Source organism: Diplotaxodon limnothrissa, unplaced genomic scaffold (assembly GCF_057381915.1).
Source record: "Diplotaxodon limnothrissa isolate DT_005_m unplaced genomic scaffold, D_limnothrissa_male_GT1.1 unmapped_scaffold_1, whole genome shotgun sequence".
Classification (NCBI taxonomy): Eukaryota; Metazoa; Chordata; class Actinopteri; order Cichliformes; family Cichlidae; genus Diplotaxodon; species Diplotaxodon limnothrissa.
The window spans coordinates 2,417,112-2,435,325 of record NW_028188555.1 but is presented as its reverse complement, the minus strand read 5'-3'; the positions used below and the strand labels follow the sequence as shown (position 1 = coordinate 2,435,325).

Genomic DNA, 18,214 nt, shown 5'->3' with positions numbered 1-18,214 from the left:
GACCATTTGATAATAAATTGTGAAAATGTATAATTTGAACATATTTGTTTTCACTCAGCACTACAAGCTGTATGTTCTTGCTTTTGAGCCCCGCACTCCCTCCTTTTTCCAATTCGTTTACTTCTCATTAGCACTCAGGGATCTGCACAGCTCAGGAGTCACTGGCTGTCCCCTCTGTGACCTTCCCCAAACTGCAGCTTAAATTCATGCTCAAGCCATCTGCCATTATCTACTAAAAATGCTATCAAACCTAAAAAGAGGATGCGGTCTCAGCTGGTGAAATTGCATTATACACCGCTTTGAGGCAACTGTAGATAATTCATTTATCATTATTCAACATTGACAAATAGTAGTTGACTAATATCAGGAGCCAAAAGGAAACAAAAACAACAACAACCCCAAACTAAACTAATATTTCAGATGCCGGAAAAAAATGATTACAGTTGTTCAAATTTGCTGTCACCGAGTTAGGTGTGATACATGTACATCAATCTTACATGTAAAAAGTAGAAAACTGAAAGTAAATCTGAAATATAAAAATGAACTGGTTCTTATATAAAACCTTTCTACTCTCTACAACTTGCCTCATTCACCCAATCACTTCTTTTTTTTCTCTGTAAGTGCTTTCTATCTAACATTAATACACATTCATCCTCCCGATGGATGCATCGGAGAGCAACTTGGGGTTTGCATCTTGCCCAAGGATATTTGGCATGCAGGCTGGAGCAGAGGGGGATTGAACCAGTAACTTTCTGATTAGTAGGTTTCCTACCTGAGCTACAGACACCCCAATTTATGGTGCTTTGGAAACAACACGTTCTCATCCCAACAGGTAACGATGCTATGTGACAAATCATCAGTATGCGTTTGGAGGCATGCGAGCCGTTTGGAATGAATCTATACATGTAAATGTGTTTTTTGTTCTAATCATGAATCGCTTTGAAAAACACTACCTGATAGGGTTAAGGTTAAAGTTATGGATAGAGTTAATGTTAGGAGCCTCTGCTCCAAGTGTGTGTTACTGCTGCGAGCAGCGTTCGGTTGTTTTCAAATGGGAATCTGGAGCATCTCATAAGGATGCGGAAAGATACCTTTCACGTTACTATGAGATGCCTCAGGCCATGACAAACTTTTGGTATGTTATAAGAACTGAGGGCAGCTGTATTTGGGCCTTTATTGGCTACAGAGATTCATTAGAGGTAAGGGTAAGGAAATGTGGCTTCCAGTAATTGTCCTGAACATACACCTGAGAAAACTTCAAAATCAGAAAAAAAAGCATCAAAGTAATCTTAAAATGTGTAATGTGCTTGTTACTCTGCTACAACTGGGATCATGTACCGCATAAAAAGACTAGATAGTCTATGTGATGTGGATGCTAGAGCGAAAGCCATGGTTGATATTTGACCTTGTAGTATTTTATAGTTTCCTTCCTGGAGCCAAATAGAGAAACAAATGAAGGCCCCAATTGCAAGAAGATGCTAGCATAAAACAAGCAATATAAAGACAACATATTCTGATCAAATAGCGCTGCAGTCATTGTCTTCATACTGGTAGTGATGATGCATTTCTGATAAATGCCTGTAAAAGAAAGACTAACCATATATGGTGCTCAGTGGTGAAACTGCTTTGTAAGTTCCTTACAAACCATTTTATACTGATTAAAAAACCAGAAATGAGAACGCTATATCTGAGCAGAGATAAGCAACAGACAGCTGTGAAAGTAAGATATTCAAATTCACTGAGCCAAAGACGCAGCTACAGAACTCATGACTCAAGAGTTTGCAAAATATATCCTTTCAAGAAACAAAGTTAAAAATGAGCTTATTGTTCATTATGATAGTGAGCGATATTCCACAGGGCATTGACAGATCCAAACCACTTCACACTTCACACACTTTAGAATTAATCCTGAACAGCTCACCACAACATTGTTTTCTCCACGGGATCTGCACACAGGAAAATAAATAATGATGGGACATACTGAACATTTGTGGAGAAATCCAGTACGTTTTTTATGAAGCACGTATCAAGGCTTGCTTATTTAAGAGTGAGTAATGTCTCTGATAAGAAAATTATTAGAGTCTTGCTGTTTCAGAAAGTGGTTTGAGTGCTGGTGTGATTAATGACCATATACAGTGGTCCCTCGTTTATCGCAGGAGTCACTGATAGATGAAATCCATGAAGTAGCCAACTTTATTTTTTACAATTATTATAGATGTTTTAAGGCTGTAAAACCCCTCACTACACACTTTATACACTTTTCCCAGGCAGGCATGAACATTTTCACACTTTTCTCTCTTGTTTGAACACTCTCAAAGTCTTGTAGAAAAATAAGTCCAGTGTTATAGAAGGAAACCAAAGGCACCCGCCGGTGACGATGTTTTGTCGACATTGTTGTGTTTGTTGGGGAGAAAACTTACAAACATACAGTACAGCACGTCAGAGTCACACTGCTAGCGATCGAAGCTTTATGTAAATTTGACCAGCTGAACGCATTCTGTACTGTACAGGAGACACAACACGAGATTGATTGACAATGGTCTAATTGTCTACAGCCAGTCAGGACGCAGAATACAATGCACTTAAAAAAATAAATAAAAAATGCAACAAAAAAGAAAAAATCAGCGAAACAGTGAGGGACCACTGTATGTGCTATTGGATCCCTGCAAAATTCTTCTGCTCATGTTGGAGATTCACCTTTTTCACCTCTTTTTGTGTGTGTGCCAAGCAACTGGGGTACAACAACACCTAATCTATATAATCTAAGCAGAGGTGCATCTATCCAAATCTTTACAGGCTTTCTGTGGGATACCCTTAAACCCCTGCCTACTTAGTACCACGTGAAAGGGTTTTTCTCCAGAGATGGAGAGGTTATTACTAGAGATGGACCGATCTGATATTGCGTATCGGTATCGGTCCAATACTGACGTAAATTACTGGATCGGATATCGGAGAGAAATAAAAAATGTAATCCGATCCATTAAGGCCAAAACAGAGAGAATGAAGAGGAGCTTCTTCCCCCAGGCTATTCGGGGCCTGAACCAGGTGTAGGACTGGACTCTCCCAAACACGTCACTATAAGACTGGACTCTCACACACGTCACCACACGCACCACCACACATTTCCTATAATCCTATAATTCCTATAATTTATAATCCTTATCTTTATAATCTCTTCTGCTATTTGCACATTCTTTACTGTAAATTCCTAAGTTAATTTGTAAATTTTTGTAGTAAATTGTAAATATTGTAGAACTTTTCTTCTGTCATTTAATGGTCGGGCATTGTACAGCTACAAGCATTTCACCCCCATGTCATACTGTGTATGGTTGTGTGTGTGTGACAAATAAAATTTGAATTTGAAATTTGAATTTAATTGTCAAAATCCACCATATTTGTATTTTACTTTTCTATTAATTCAGGAAAATGTCTCACTGACTCCTTACGATAACCTTTAAATGTGCGTGCAAAATGATTTTGAGACTTAAAGGAAACAGAGATGCATATAGGATTTTAAGAAATTAATTCGTTAATTTTTTTCCACAAACCGAAAATTATATTTAGTTACAAAATTTTCAATAATTTTTTAAGGTCTGGTGAAATGGGAGGAAACATTGTGACAGTCATATGAAAAGCTGGGATGTGATGCTGTTGTTTCATCAGCTAAGAGAACAAGACCAGAGAGATCAGCGTTGTGACAAAGAGCAGACGGCCAACAGCTGTAGTGCCAGCAGTTGTACTACTGGGCTGTGATGTAGTTGTCATCCCAGCACTGTTGCAGAGGTCACCCTGGCAGCAGCTGGTTTCTGCTGGAGTGATTCCTGTGATCTGTGGAGATTGTGTGCTTGAGCAAATCAGCTTGGAGGCGCAGCCCTTTACAGTCACCTTTTGTCCTTCTGCAGTCACTGAGGAAATGAAAGGAAGGAATAACAGAACATTTGTCTGAGCAGAAAAGAACAAACATGCAGACACTGAATCCTGTCGGTATATTACTTGCTGATGAGATGCAGTGGTCCTCATTTCCGTTGCAGTTTAGAGTTTGTGTGCAATCGTTTCCAACACATTGGAAGCACTTTTTCCCATTTGGAGATGAGATGCTGCCCTCTGTTGAATACAGAAATATTTGTAATATTTGTTTCCCTGCTTATTTTAACTGTGTGCCAAAAACATCAGCTTGGAAAAAAAACCAACAGAAAACAATATGTTACTAATATGTTTGTTTGAGAATTTTCAATCAGGAAATTTTCACAGATTGATTATTTTGCCCTGATCTATTCAAGCAAATACGACGATTGACCCACTTTAAAATTTCTCAACATATTTGATAAAAAGATTTTTTATTTTTTAAGTTTCAAGAACAGGAAATTAGATTTCAAAATACCAAGAAGCATGATAGAAATTACCAGGGGCAGCTTGAGAGTTGCAAAGATCAGAGGTGCAACACTTGCTGGTAATTAGAGTTCGGGCGCCTCCAAAGTTGATTGAGGCCTGAACACACTCCTCAGCCGCAGCACAACTTTTACCTTTAATATCAACCAGTTTTGAACCACCTGCAACAAAAAGACGAACCATTGAAAACTGAACCAGTTTAAAAGAAGAATAAAATAAGAACTATACAAAATCAAACCTGCGTATGAAGCTATTCTGACTGATGCACACTGAGTGTTGGAAGGACATTCTTTTGTTGTCTGAGCGCAGCTTCCAGAGAGGTCCGGTATGCATTCGTAACATTTCAAAGCACAGGCTGATAAAACAAAGATAAAGACAAGTAAACTTTTTCTTGCTTCCAATGCATGGACATATTCTAAAACATTCACTAAAACAGTTTGAAAAATAGATGGCTAACAGTACAATAAATAGTGCAATCATTTGTAGAATTGACAAACCTTTACTAAGATGTAATGACACTTGTTGTAAAAGCATTAAAAAAGAAAACATTTCATTGAATATTACAGAACTTGCTGGTTTAAAAATGTTAAAGAACAGATAACTGAACAAAAACTTGCCTTTAGGGAGCAGCACAATCCCAAGGATCAGCACAAAGATCTGCATTGTGTGATGGTCAGATAGAAGTGAATTTCTGTTTAGTTTCTGTTCAGTTTATAAGTAATTCTTATTGGGGGGAAGTGGTCTTCTTGCTGTGACCACTCCTTAACTCCTCCTTTGACAATGAAAGAACCTGACTATCAAAAACAAGCCTTTGAAACAGCATATATGTATATATGAATAGACTTCATAGAACCTATATCTAGATAATTAAATTGGTATTAGTTAGAATTCTCCAAAGTTAAAATAGAATAACATAGAATACCTGAATCTCAACATATGTATGAGGAAGAATAATATCTGTTGGGGGAAAACTCTGTAAAAAACCCAGGAGAAATAAAGACACAATGAGACAAAGTTACTTTCTTTATCAAACGTGTACACGGGTGAGCTGCTAAGGACAACTCACACCATGCACAGTGGCTTGGTAATTTTTATAGGAAAGACAGTGAGAACAGGATAAGAAAATACAAAACAAATAAAATAAACAACTCCATATGTGGCGCTAGTCTCGTCAGCAGAGAGCTGGGAGAAGGCTGTGAGAGATAAAACAATCTAAAACAATATGTCCCAAAACAGTATGTCTTTGCTGAGAAAGTCTAAAAAGATAATTCTAAACTAATCTAACCATAGACAAAAGGGCATGCTTGCACATTTAAAAGAAGGTAAAGAAACATAGAAACATTTTTCCTGTAACATTCCCTCCTGTTTTAACTTATTTTAAATGTATACAACAATTGTCTGTGAAGGTTATTTATTAAGTATCTTAAGCAATTTTTAAATTCTCAAAATGTCAGCATAGCAGAAATGGAAGTCATTTGGTCTAAAGAATAAAACAAAAGAAAATAATACAAAGAAAAACATAGTAAATGAAAATCATAGTAAATGAAATAACAAGTGGAATAAACAAGAAAAAATAATAAAACTAAAACTACAAACAATAAAGGATGAAAAGTAAAATGAAAAGTTTATATTTAAAAATGATGAAAACCTAATATGTAAAATGAAAACTTCAAAAAATACAAGGATGAAAACCTTATATTATAAAATGATGCAAACCTTAAATTGAAAACTTTATATGTAAAATAATGAAAACTTCATATTTAAAATGGAAACTTCATGTTTAAAACTGAAGACTTCAAAAAAATAAAAGCATGAAAACTTGCATAACCTACTAATGTTTTAATCAGTGCATGATCACTTGACAAGTCATTTTTAATCACCACGTCATTTATTAGCAGTTATTACAAGTTCTCCTCTAACAGAATTGCAATGGGATGTTGTTCTTCTTCAGGCACGGCAACATAAGCAGTCATTGTAGTTGTTATCATCTGTGAAATCATTACTCTTAGACATGGCAACACACACAACACTAATATGAGCAGTGCTATCATGATGAGACCTAGAAGGAAAAATGGCTTTGCTACAGCAGCCAGCCATGAACCGCTGAACAGCCAGTCCAGCCAGCTTTGTGCTGTAGCTGCTCCAGGTGTGTGTTCAGTGACATATTTTTGCAGAGCGGTCAAATTCTGCAAAGCTTCATAAATGTCTCCTCCAGTTTCGTATCCATCAGGCATAAAAGTGCAACATGTTTCCCCGATCAGCTTGCAAACTCCTCCTTGTGATGCTGTTAGCAGGTCTAGTGTCAGTCTGTTCTGCAGCACCATCGTTCTGATGGCCTGCTGTTCTCCTGCTAAGGCGGTTCCCAGGGTCTTAGTCAAGTTGATGTGTCGTAGCAGAGCATATCGGTTGATTTCCACGTGATCCCGCACCTCGGCAACTCCAATGCCGGGGATCAAGCTCTGTAAGAATTTCACTCCTCCTCCCCAGATGCGAAACTCTGGTTCCTTTACTGCTTGGTGCCGTCCGTGCACATCCTGTCTGGTAATGAGTCTTTGTTTGTAGTATCATTCGGTAGCTGTAGTTGGAGCGACAGTTGAGGCTCATCAGTGTCGCGTTACTGGCACAGGTTTCGTTGAGTGAACAGTCCATACACTTCCTCTCGTTCCTCGGTGGGCAGAAAGTGTATATGTATTTGCATAGCAGTCAGTTTTATTATTCAAGTAAGCTGTAGTGTTCATAAACTGCCACCAGAAGTTAGTGGCGTAGCCATGGGGAAACTTGGAGTACTTTCCTTTGTCATACAGTGTCTGCCTTTTCTTCATATAGCGTGACTTATTGTCCCTCACGGAAGCAAAGATGAGGAGCCCGGCCATGGTCAGGGCCGCTGCAGTTGATAAGAGCCACCACCTCATGACGACGGAACACACCCTCCTGTCGCGAGTAGACCCCCCGGCCAGGAAAGCTGACCCCTCCACCGGGCGAGATCACAACAAGTAGGCAAGCCTGCCGTCAGCTGTGTTTAGATGGCTTCACTGACTCGCCTGCAGTGACTCTGATGGACCCAGGATGGTCGTTCCGCAATTTTGCAAGCGGTCGGTGTAGTGAGGAGGACTTGGTATGGCCCCTCCCACCTGGGTGTGCTCCAGTTTTTCCTTTGGAGCACCTTGATCAGAACCCAGTCACCGGGCTTTAGTCTGCAAGACACTGGAGAAACATCATCAGGTTGTTGATTATGTACAATGACCTCTTTGTTTTCTAACAGCTTAGACATCCATTCTGCTAATGTGTTTTCTCTGATTGCTTTGTCTATTGGTTGACTGGTAATAGGCAGTGGAAACGGCCTGCCATGAATGATTTCAAATGGAGTTAGTTTATGGGAGCCTTGTGTTAAGCGCATCCACATCTTCACTAAACCCAAACATTCAGGCCACGGCCTTCCTGTTTCTGCCATGCATTTCCTGAGCCTTTGTTTTATAGTGCCGTTAGTTCTCTCTACAAGGCCTGCGCTCTGAGGGTGATAAGCACAGTGGTGTTTTATGCTGAAACCGAGTGCTTCAGAGACCTTAGTGATGACATCATTTACAAAATGAGTGCCGTTGTCTGATCGTATCAAAGCTGGGATGCCATATGTGGGTATGAAGTGATTGCACAGGCACTTTGCTACTGAAATTGCATCTGCCTTTTTCACTGGATAGATTTCCGGCCACTTTGAGAACACGTCTATAACCACTAGGGCGTATTTTGACCCTTGACATTCGCTTAGTTCAATAAAATCCATATGAATTGTGTGAAAAGGATGAGGCGGAGTTGGAAAACGGCCTCTTTGTGGTCGCAGGTTACCCTGAGCATTATATTTTTGACACGTCATGCATGTTCTGACAAATTGTTTTGCTGAGGTTTCAAAATTTACAGTGTAGAATTTACAGTGTAGAAATGAGAGTATTGTGTAGAATTTACAGTGTAGAAATGAGAGTTGACAATACTGGTCAGTCCCCCCGTTGACAAATGCGTACAGCCATGAGTCACTAATGCCGCCATTTTGTGGAGGAATTTTGGCAACTCTGGCTTGCCATAACACATCATTAAGTCGTTTGTCAGAACTGCACCGTGCTTTAGCCATTTTGCCTGCTCTGCTGTGCTTGCTGCTTTTTGTTCATTTTTCAACACATCCAGTGGAATCTGATGTGTGTTTACTGCCATCAATGTGATGTTTGCCTGTTGTGCCGCCTATTTTGCTGCTCTGTCAGCAAAATTGTTGCCTGTAGTAATGAAAGAGTCAGTAGGCGTTGTAAGAGGTTGGCATGCTGGTTTGCCAGTTGGTGTAATCATTCCTCTGGTTTTCCAGATTTTTTGCAAAATGATGCACAGCAGAGAAAACATACTGGCTGTCTATATAAATGGTTATTTGTTTATCTTTGTGTATTTCACATGCGCAACAATCTCGTGTGAAGTGACCTTCCTCTCCACGGTTCTAGCAGGCGTTGTCTCTATGTTATCTGCTGTTTCTGCGTGGCTGTCTGCGGCCTTGGTGTTTGTGACTTTGCTCGCCTCTCTGTTCCTGATAGCCACCTGCGAATTTGTGTTTTAGTCTGTTGTCAACAGTCAGCCTTATTTTTAAGTTACAGAATGCTTCTCCCTTTTTTTGGTTTTTGTTTTTTTTGTTTGGGAGAATAGATGCAACTCTACATTTTCACTTAAGGCAGTTTTAGATAATTTCTAGTTCTTCAAACAATGCATGGATCTCACACATTTCAAACTTTCAAGTTAGGGTTGTTTCCCATTTATACATATATATATTTAACTTTGCATTGCTCACAGCTCATAGCTCACAGCTCTAAACCTAGGCATTTTTCAATCATTTGCCTAATCACTATGTGTCACTGTGATTCTCAAGTATTGTCACAAGTTCGTTTAAATTCGTTTCCAAAACCAACAAAATAATCAAACAAAAACAAAAAACATAAACGTGTCAGGACACAAAAGAAAAAAGAAAAATGCTGCCACCCGAACAAGGCAGAAGTCTGCATATGTTGGCTTTTAATAGCATGCAGCTTGTAACATGGTAGACTAATGTGCCTGTGTTAATTCAGCTCCATATTATTGTGTGAAGTTGCACTGGGTTGGGAGTGGTTTTGTGGTTGTCACATTTTTGGTGAGCCAATGGCTGGAATGGGGTTGGACTAATTAGAGGCAAGTGTACTTGATTGCACTGATACACTGGTCTACTTATAGCCCACACTACAAACACTGCTGTGTTGTTTTGTCTCTCTGTGCAGTCCAGGGCCTATTATATGCCACAGCCTAAAGGCAGCAGGGTTGCAGAGGCTTGAGTGACCACTGACTATATGCTTGCAGGGTGGTGGGTCTCCAAGGACAACTTCTAACCCTGTTAAAGGCAACATGTGGGGTGCAACTTGGCCGTGTGGCATAGCTGGCTCTGGCCTTGGGACTGTGTGTTTTTATACAATTCATAAGTGGGACACTGGACTGTTTTATCTTTTATCTCTTGATATATTTTTCGTCAATAAATTATCTTTTAGAATTTTATTGACTGTCATCTTTTTGCCCACGACTGAGACGGTTGGTCAGACCTAGAGTCTTTCTTCTGCTCTAAAAGAAACAAATAAATAAAAAGAAAAGAAAATGTGGAACATGCTCATCAGCTTAGCAGTGTCTACATATTTAATTCAGCTTCTCAATCCTGTAGTTGTAGCTGTTGTCTACAGGGTTTTGCTTATTGGTTGTTATTATAGGTGTGCTCTATATCTCAGCAATGTGTCATTCTAGGATGAAGGTTTCAAGCTGGTCAAGTGCCTCTATGCACTTCATTAGTTTAGTTATTCTCTGTATTGTCTTCATCTCACATGTCATTACACTGAGTTTCAGCAAACCTTAAGCTTGATGCAGACTACTGGTTAACAATTATCCACCTCACATCATAACCGATTAAGGTGCCTCTTCATATTAATATTATGTCATTGTTAATATTATCCTCTTTGTCTTATATGACAGCAATAGCATATTATAATATTTTATCAGTGTGTACCACTATACTACTACTGAGCCAATTTGATAGTTAGGATCATCTTATTCGGCAAACAGATAATTTAGAATTCATCCAATCTGCGGTCACATTTGTTCTCTCTGTTGCATGGTGGACCAGGCAGTTCTATTATAATATATTATTTATATTTTATTTTGTATCCATCAAGGGCTTCAGATGACCTGCAGAATCATCCTTTTCCCAAGGTGGAGACAGTTACCTTTTCACACACTGTCCTTGGCTGAACAATGACACAGCCTTAATATACCTTATTTATTTTATTAAAATATTTTCGTGTGAATTATTTGCTTTATATTCATTTTATACATTGTGGGCATGGTCATCATGCCAACTGTGTTTCATTGATAATATCACTTTACAGGTTGTTATCCTTGCTATTATTAATTTCAAATACTCTAAAGATAATTTCTACTGTAATTTTCCCTTCATCTTTATTTCGTACTTTTTATATTTATATCTACTCAGTGGGGTCTGTTTTCAACCCTTTTAAACTACTTCAAACTACTGTGATCTCTAGTTTTCACTTAATAAGGGATTATTATGTTCTTCCTGATATGGGTGGTGCTGCAGATGCGGCTGCAGGAATGAGTGATGGCTTTCTAAAAGGGTTGTGGGAACTGCACAGTGTCTCGTCTTCTGGTTTTACTAAACTGGCAGTTGAGTTCTGTTCTTCTGACTGTTTATATTTTGTTTTCTTAAATCTCTCAGTTTACAGACACTGTTTTTGTCCGGCGTCTGGACTTTTCTTTTCTCACCACTGCTCGTCAGCAGGCGTGAGTTTTAATTTCACTTGCTTGATTACCCATCTTATTTATGTATTTACTTATTTTTGTTTAAGTAATATATACACGATACAGCTGCTATCACCTTCGCTGGTATTAGAGACGAGAGTGGTTGCTCACACGCCCTTCTACTTTCGGACTATTTCCAAAAGCGGTGTGAACTTTACGAGACGGAACTCGACCGTTCTCTCAACTCACCAGCACGTCAGTGAATAGCAGTAAAAGAAAAACACAGTAGGAGCAGCTCAGTCTCTTATTGGACCGTGAAAATTCAGCTTGCTCCATTAATTAAAACAATACACACACATTCACATTCACACCTATTCGCGCGATCGGAACCCTTATCATAAGGGGAGCTGCCAGTCTTTCTGTAGACGAGCTACTTATTCCCTAGACCCTGTCTAGACCCAGCTGGGGGAGCTACCCAGAGCTCCAAACCTAACCCACAGAAGTGGGGAGCTTCCAGTCGACGAGCTCCAAGCTACCAGCCGACGAGCTACTTTAAACCCACAGAGGTGGGGAGCTTCCAGTCGCGACGAGCTACTTTCGCTATTTTAAATTCCCTGAATTTAAAATACGCTTTTACGCAAGATTGTGTCAGTGTGTCTGTATCTACCTGGTCGGTGTCGCCGGGTCTGGTCCACCTCGATCGGGCCCCACCACCGTGGGTCGCTTTCTAAGAACGTTGGCCAAGACTCGAATTTAACGCCCTTGGTCTTTGACCACACACCTAGTGTGTGGGCTGTCGACAGACGAGCAACGTGGACTGGTCACGGAGATGGGACACGATGGAGGCGCTCCGGCTCCGAAGGACCAAGAAATGTTGGGGGAAAACTCTGTAAAAAACCCAGGAGAAATAAAGACACAATGAGACAAAGTTACTTTCTTTATCAAACGTGTACACGGGTGAGCTGCTAAGGACAACTCACACCATGCACAGTGGCTTGGTAATTTTTATAGGAAAGACAGTGAGAACAGGATAAGAAAATACAAAACAAATAAAATAAACAACTCCATATGTGGCGCTAGTCTCGTCAGCAGAGAGCTGGGAGAAGGCTGTGAGAGATAAAACAATCTAAAACAATATGTCCCAAAACAGTATGTCTTTGCTGAGAAAGTCTAAAAAGATAATTCTAAACTAATCTAACCATAGACAAAAGGGCATGCTTGCACATTTAAAAGAAGGTAAAGAAACATAGAAACATTTTTCCTGTAACAATATCTATTAAAACTAGTTTAAAAACCTGTTTAGTTCCAGTTTGTTTATTTGTTTGAAGTTTTAGTGATAATAAAATGCCTTATTGATTTTTGTATCAGTGTATTGATGACAGGTGGCTATATATATGCTTCTATTCATAGCTGAAGTTTTAGTGTTATTAAATTGCTGATTTTTGTATCATATATTTGATGGAATATTCTTTAAAGTCGTTTCATTCTATTGCTAAAATATGTTTAGGCTGCATTTAGGCTGCAAATCATTTTCTTTTAGAACGGACGTGAATTGTTTTTTTTTTTCTTTGATAACCAGTGACTGTTTCAGTTGTCAGCAGAGTATGTTTTAACCATGCAACCACTCTAGTGGCACTGAATGAAAAAAAAACTGACTGTGATGCATGCTACATGCATTCTACAATACAACATATATCTTTAAAAAACCAGGCCCACCAGTTCTCTCTTTCATTTTTACCATACTTTTTACAAAGGTAATAACAAGACAGAAATCTGTATTTTCACCTTATAAAACATGTTAAGTATCAGTGCATCAAAACTGAAACACAGTCAAGAATGACTTGAATTTAAAAACTATTCTCGCATTTTTATTAGACATGTGCTGAGAGAAGACACTTTCTTTTCCCGCTCACCACCTCTGCACAGGCTGTAACTTTATCTGTAACTATCAGAATTCCTGAGGACAGTCCCAGGACACTATAGAACAAGCAGGACTCAAAGTCTGAATAATTATATTTATTTTATGTCCCAGTGATGTTTTTTTTTTTTTCAACATCCCATTCAGCTGCACTTCTTTTGTCTTTGTGTGATCTGATCAGTGAAATAAAACTGTACATAAGAGCAGTTAAACACGTGTCAGCAGAGCAGACGACTGTATTCAGAGAGGGCCGAGGACTTTTTCACACCATCCCAGATACGAGCTGCATAGTGAAACCTGTGAAAACAAAGAAAGTTAAGACAGGAAACAGAGGGATAAACTTAAACGAAATCCCAATAATGTCTCAAGATTTCACAAAATTACAGTGACATAGTACAAAGAAGAAAAAAATCAAAAATTGTATGCATTTCTGCACCAACCTTAATTATTAACACTTTTACTTTCTTTATATGGCATGGAAATATGTTTCTTTTCACTGTAGTATTTCATTTTCAATTGATATTGTTTTAAGCATGTTCAGAAAAAAATTAACCTGATATCCCACAGCAAGAAATATTTTTCACTACTCTGAAAGTTTTGTGCTTGTAGGTACATGCAGCAAGTTGCACCTCAGAAAACTATTTCACAACAAACCACCAGCGCTCATTTTCTGTTGTTTACAAAAAACAAAACAAAAAGACAGCAGGTTGTAGTCACTGAAAGTAAAGGGAAGCAGAGAGACCCCTCATCTCTAATAGATATTTTGCATTTCTTCCACAGGGATTAAAAACTGTTTCTATGAGAGTTCAAAAACAATGACATTTATGATGGCTTTGTTGAGCAAACCAGTTTAAAACATAAAACTGATTCTCACCCTGGGTGCAGGATGTATTTACTTGGTTGTCTCACTTTTTTTTACCATGGATTAGTCACCTACACTTTTTGAATAGTGGAATATGAATAAAATAATTATTCATTTATAAATAAATAGTACTGATATGATGTTTACCAGTTTTTCTCAGTGAGAATAGTGTGTGACAGCTGACAGCGGGGCATGGCCAGTATTTGGCTGCGGAGTTTTGAAACCATGGTGGAAAAGGCCGGGTGTCCTCTATAGCCGGGGAGCAGAGAGAACAGTGGGTACGTTCCTGACCCTAAACAACGTACAAAGATTCATTTATTTTTCACACAACACACGAGATGTCACTTGAGTTTTACCTTATGAGAAGAATAAATGTTTGTAACCTGCTTTGGTCAAATTATCCTCCCCGTCATTTTCCTGCACAGGAAGCAAAAACATATTGACCTCGGTTGTCAGATAGTTCTGCCCCAGGCCTGGGAAGACATTGCAGTCAAGCATGGATAATGTTCCTGAGAATAAAACACATGTTATAGTTGTGGCCAGCCTGTTAATCCACTTCAGAAGTGATGCTTTGTTTACAGGACTACAAAACCAAACACATTCACTAAAAACCTCAGACCTCTACATTGGAGAGACCAAACAGCCACTTCACAAGCGCATGGCACAACACAGAAGAGCCACCTCCACAGGACAAGACTCAGCAGTCCATCTGCATCTTAAGGATAAAGGACACTCTTTCAAGGATGCCAATGTTCACATTTTGGACAGAGAGGACAGATGGTTTGAAAGAGGAGTGAAAGAAGCCATCTATGTCCACTGTGAGCGACCATCTTTGAACAGAGGCGGGGGTTTACGACACCAACTCTCTGCCATCTATAATCCAGTTTTGAGATCCCTTCCCAGACGCCTTAACGCCCACTCACATCCTGGGCCATCTGACCTCAGGAATTCGCATGATAAGGTGGGGCCAGGTTTCACAATGAAGACACCCGAAACTGGCTGATTGGGACCCAGGCCCAGTTTCACACCTTGGCTCAGGCGATTAGAGGATCATCAGGGGGTCCTTTTGTCCCTCTGTGGGGGGTTACTCCCACTAGGTTTATATCTGGGACTCTCCACCATTTGACCTTAGAACTGAAGAAGCTTGAGAGGTGAAACGTCTTCAAGCAACTTAAAGAAGTCCAGACGCTTTTCTTTGCAAGCTCCTTTGACTACGATGACCTGGATGACTGAGAACCTTCACAGACCTAACATCTATGTTGTTTATGTTGACATGGCATATGAAAATTTCTTATCTATAATATTAACTATTTACAATTTGGAATTATTTTGATTGGGATATCAAAATAACTTACAAATACAAAATACAATGATCAGTGACATAAAACAAATTGATTATTATGAGGTGAGTAGATGAGCCAAGCAGGTAGTAATAAGACTAATAGTACTAATGTAAGATATCACAGCATAACAGTAACCGTAGTTAGTGTGTGAAACACTTGTACAGATGGCATTAGGTAAAGTACATGATTACAAAAATGCACACGATTGTTTAAAAATAATAAATTGCATAAATATAAGAAACCTTCCTCTCAGTGAGTGAGTTGTCTCATCGTGATTCGCGTATATGTATATACGTACATGCGATCGCATTTCTTAAATTTCTGTATTCTTTTTAACAGATGAGCTGGATGACACTGCACAGGTTTGGAATACACACTCCATCAGGCCATCAACAAACATCAATATCCCCAGTGGTCGACCTAATGTAATGTATACATTACCTGAGCTCTACGGGACAAGAGACTTCCTTTGCCCCACTGAAGAAGAACATGTTGAAATGTGTAAAACTGAGTGTGTTTTTCAACTGACCAAACCATGTGACCCCGATGTATATGAACTGTGCAATATCATCATGACTGAGTCCCATCTGACTCCACCAACAGACCCATATCAGGCTGTGAACTTGTACATGCATTTAAGAGAGAACATCATGGCATTAGTGTAAATTGCATACACTGCAGCAGAGAACATTTCTCAAAATTGACCTGTGCTATATGTGAGAAAGCTAACTTCTGGATGTTAAACAGACTGTAAACTGTAAGCTTTCTAGTACACAGTCATTTATGAGAATATCTTATATAGAAATATTTATTGTTGTGTTCCAGGAGGGTCAGTGAAGTAAAGTATAAAGAGGAGTCTCTGCCTGTTAATGATATTCTGAGTGTTCTTTAGCACAAAAACATTGTAATGTTCTGTCAAATGTTATCAAGTTCCATGTCTATGTGTATTACTTCGAATTACTTTAACTGTGTATTTGGCTTGATACATGGATCAAAACATAAGACACATCTTAATTTAATGTGTTAGGAGTTTTAATGTACAGTGTTTACTCAGATAATGGTGGTTTATGTTGAGTATTTTGTAATAATTGAGTTGAGTTTTTATTTACACCATCTCTATTTGTTAATGATGGGAATGTTTAGTTGTTGATGTTGGCTAGAATACTGTTTAAAATCGAAGAGATATGCTATTATGCCTTGTTGCTTTATATATATCATAACGCCAACTGTCACATTGGCAGGCTACATGAAATGGTACTAAGGGGCATCATAATCTGAGAGGGGACACCTTGGCATTTTTCTGAACTCAAGTTTCTCTGACTAAAAATATAATTATTTTATGTCATTTTTGCTTCTTTTTTTTTAACTATTTATTCTGATTCCAGAAGAGCTTTAGTTTTTTTAATGTTGGTTAAACAAAACTGAAAAAATAAAGAACTAAATTGAGACCTTTTGAACTCTTAGAATTTCTAATAGATATAAACATTCTTTTTTGGTCACTGAATTTATCTGAAGCTTATTTTATCAGCTGAATAACAAATTCTTTGCACCCACCTGTTCTGTTACATTCGAATGCTATTTTTGCAAAACTCACCACTTCTGAAAGGATGATATGTGTTGTTGAACTACCGGACAAATAAACTGAAATCTAATCAATTTCTAATTTTTTTTTGGACTATGTAGTACAGACAACTAAAAAATTGCAAATGACAAAAGCATATCGACAACATCTGTGTATTGACTGCCTGTGTTCCCAGGCACTTTAATTTCAGAGAAGGGTAGTCAGAAGTGCATAATCTGTCAAAAATGTAGCAATATTTTATAATTAACAATATATACTATTTAATCTAATTAGAAATCCTGGCCTACAATCTTGTTTATCCAAGAAACTGTTAAATCTGATTATCATTGCTTGTTAATTTGTAATTATATAAGACGGTATAAAGAATTGTGAATCATCTGTATGTCACATTATGGCAAAGTCCTTTCAAAAAAAATAACTTGTGATGGCAATATGATTTTTAACAAAACAACTAGTAAACATTTTGGAAGCTAATCAAGGGAAAATAGGACTTATTGTTACAAGATGTTTATAGGCCACATCAGCTTTAAGAATTTGTAAACAGGATCTTATCATTAACTTTCAATAACTTCTTTCGCAACCATAGTGACATTCTTTACTAATATTAATGGACTTTTCACCCTAAAATCAAATTTACACATTTTTCTGTTCGCTAGCTGTAGTATTCCTTAATCCACATTGTTTTAGTGTGAGTTGCCCAATTTTAGAGATATTGACTGTACAAGCCTACCCTTCTCTTGTTTCACATGGTACTTAATGCTTAGTAGCAATGTCTTTATGTAGACCTTATGTAGCTTCATGTTGTTTTTCAACAAGGAAGAGATCTCTACAGCTAATATCTCCCAAAACTAGGCAACTCACAACAAAACATTCTAGATGGATAAACAGCAAGCCAATGTGTGTCACTGTGGGGTATGCAGGTGTGTTGACAGAACGTACCCAAAAGCAGACAAGGAGAGAGAGAGGATAATGAACTTAAAACAAAAGAGAGCCTTTATTCTGGCTGATGGCAGGAGTAAAAGAAAACAATGACAATGTGTACAGCAAATTTTGATGTGATATGTCTCTCTAACGCTAAACACAAACCTTGTTTTCAACAGAAGTTAAAGATGTGGTCATTTTCAAAGAATTTTAAACAATAAAGAGTCCTTGTGAAATCTGACCTAACATACAACTAAACCATCAGAAAATTAAATTTGTGACTGCTTGTTATACGGCTGAATATATCAAATGCTTCAATGACAAAAACAAGACAGAATTTATGAACTCAAGGATAATCATACAAATAACAATTACAGCTGTAACCATTAGTACACTCATCAAGT

At 38.3% G+C, this 18,214-nt stretch overlaps 1 protein-coding gene and 1 long non-coding RNA gene across 2 annotated transcripts; both read right to left on the bottom strand.

Annotated features, from left to right (window-relative positions):
- Positions 1–3,602: 3,602 nt before the first annotated feature.
- Positions 3,603–5,162, bottom strand: LOC146607104 (uncharacterized). Its single transcript, XM_085349091.1, has 5 exons — positions 5,007–5,162; positions 4,628–4,744; positions 4,404–4,550; positions 3,994–4,104; positions 3,603–3,905 (listed from the first exon to the last, which is right to left on the bottom strand). The coding sequence occupies exons 1-5, from the start codon at positions 5,050–5,052 to the stop codon at positions 3,664–3,666; spliced, it is 663 nt and encodes a 220-aa protein (XP_085205217.1). The 5' UTR covers positions 5,053–5,162; the 3' UTR covers positions 3,603–3,663.
- Positions 5,163–13,218: 8,056 nt separating this feature from the next.
- LOC146607103 (uncharacterized) lies at positions 13,219–14,407 on the bottom strand. Its single transcript, XR_014905275.1, has 3 exons — positions 14,348–14,407; positions 14,112–14,256; positions 13,219–13,399 (listed from the first exon to the last, which is right to left on the bottom strand). It is a non-coding gene; the product is annotated as an uncharacterized LOC146607103 (long non-coding RNA).
- Between the last annotated feature and the right edge of the window lie 3,807 nt (positions 14,408–18,214).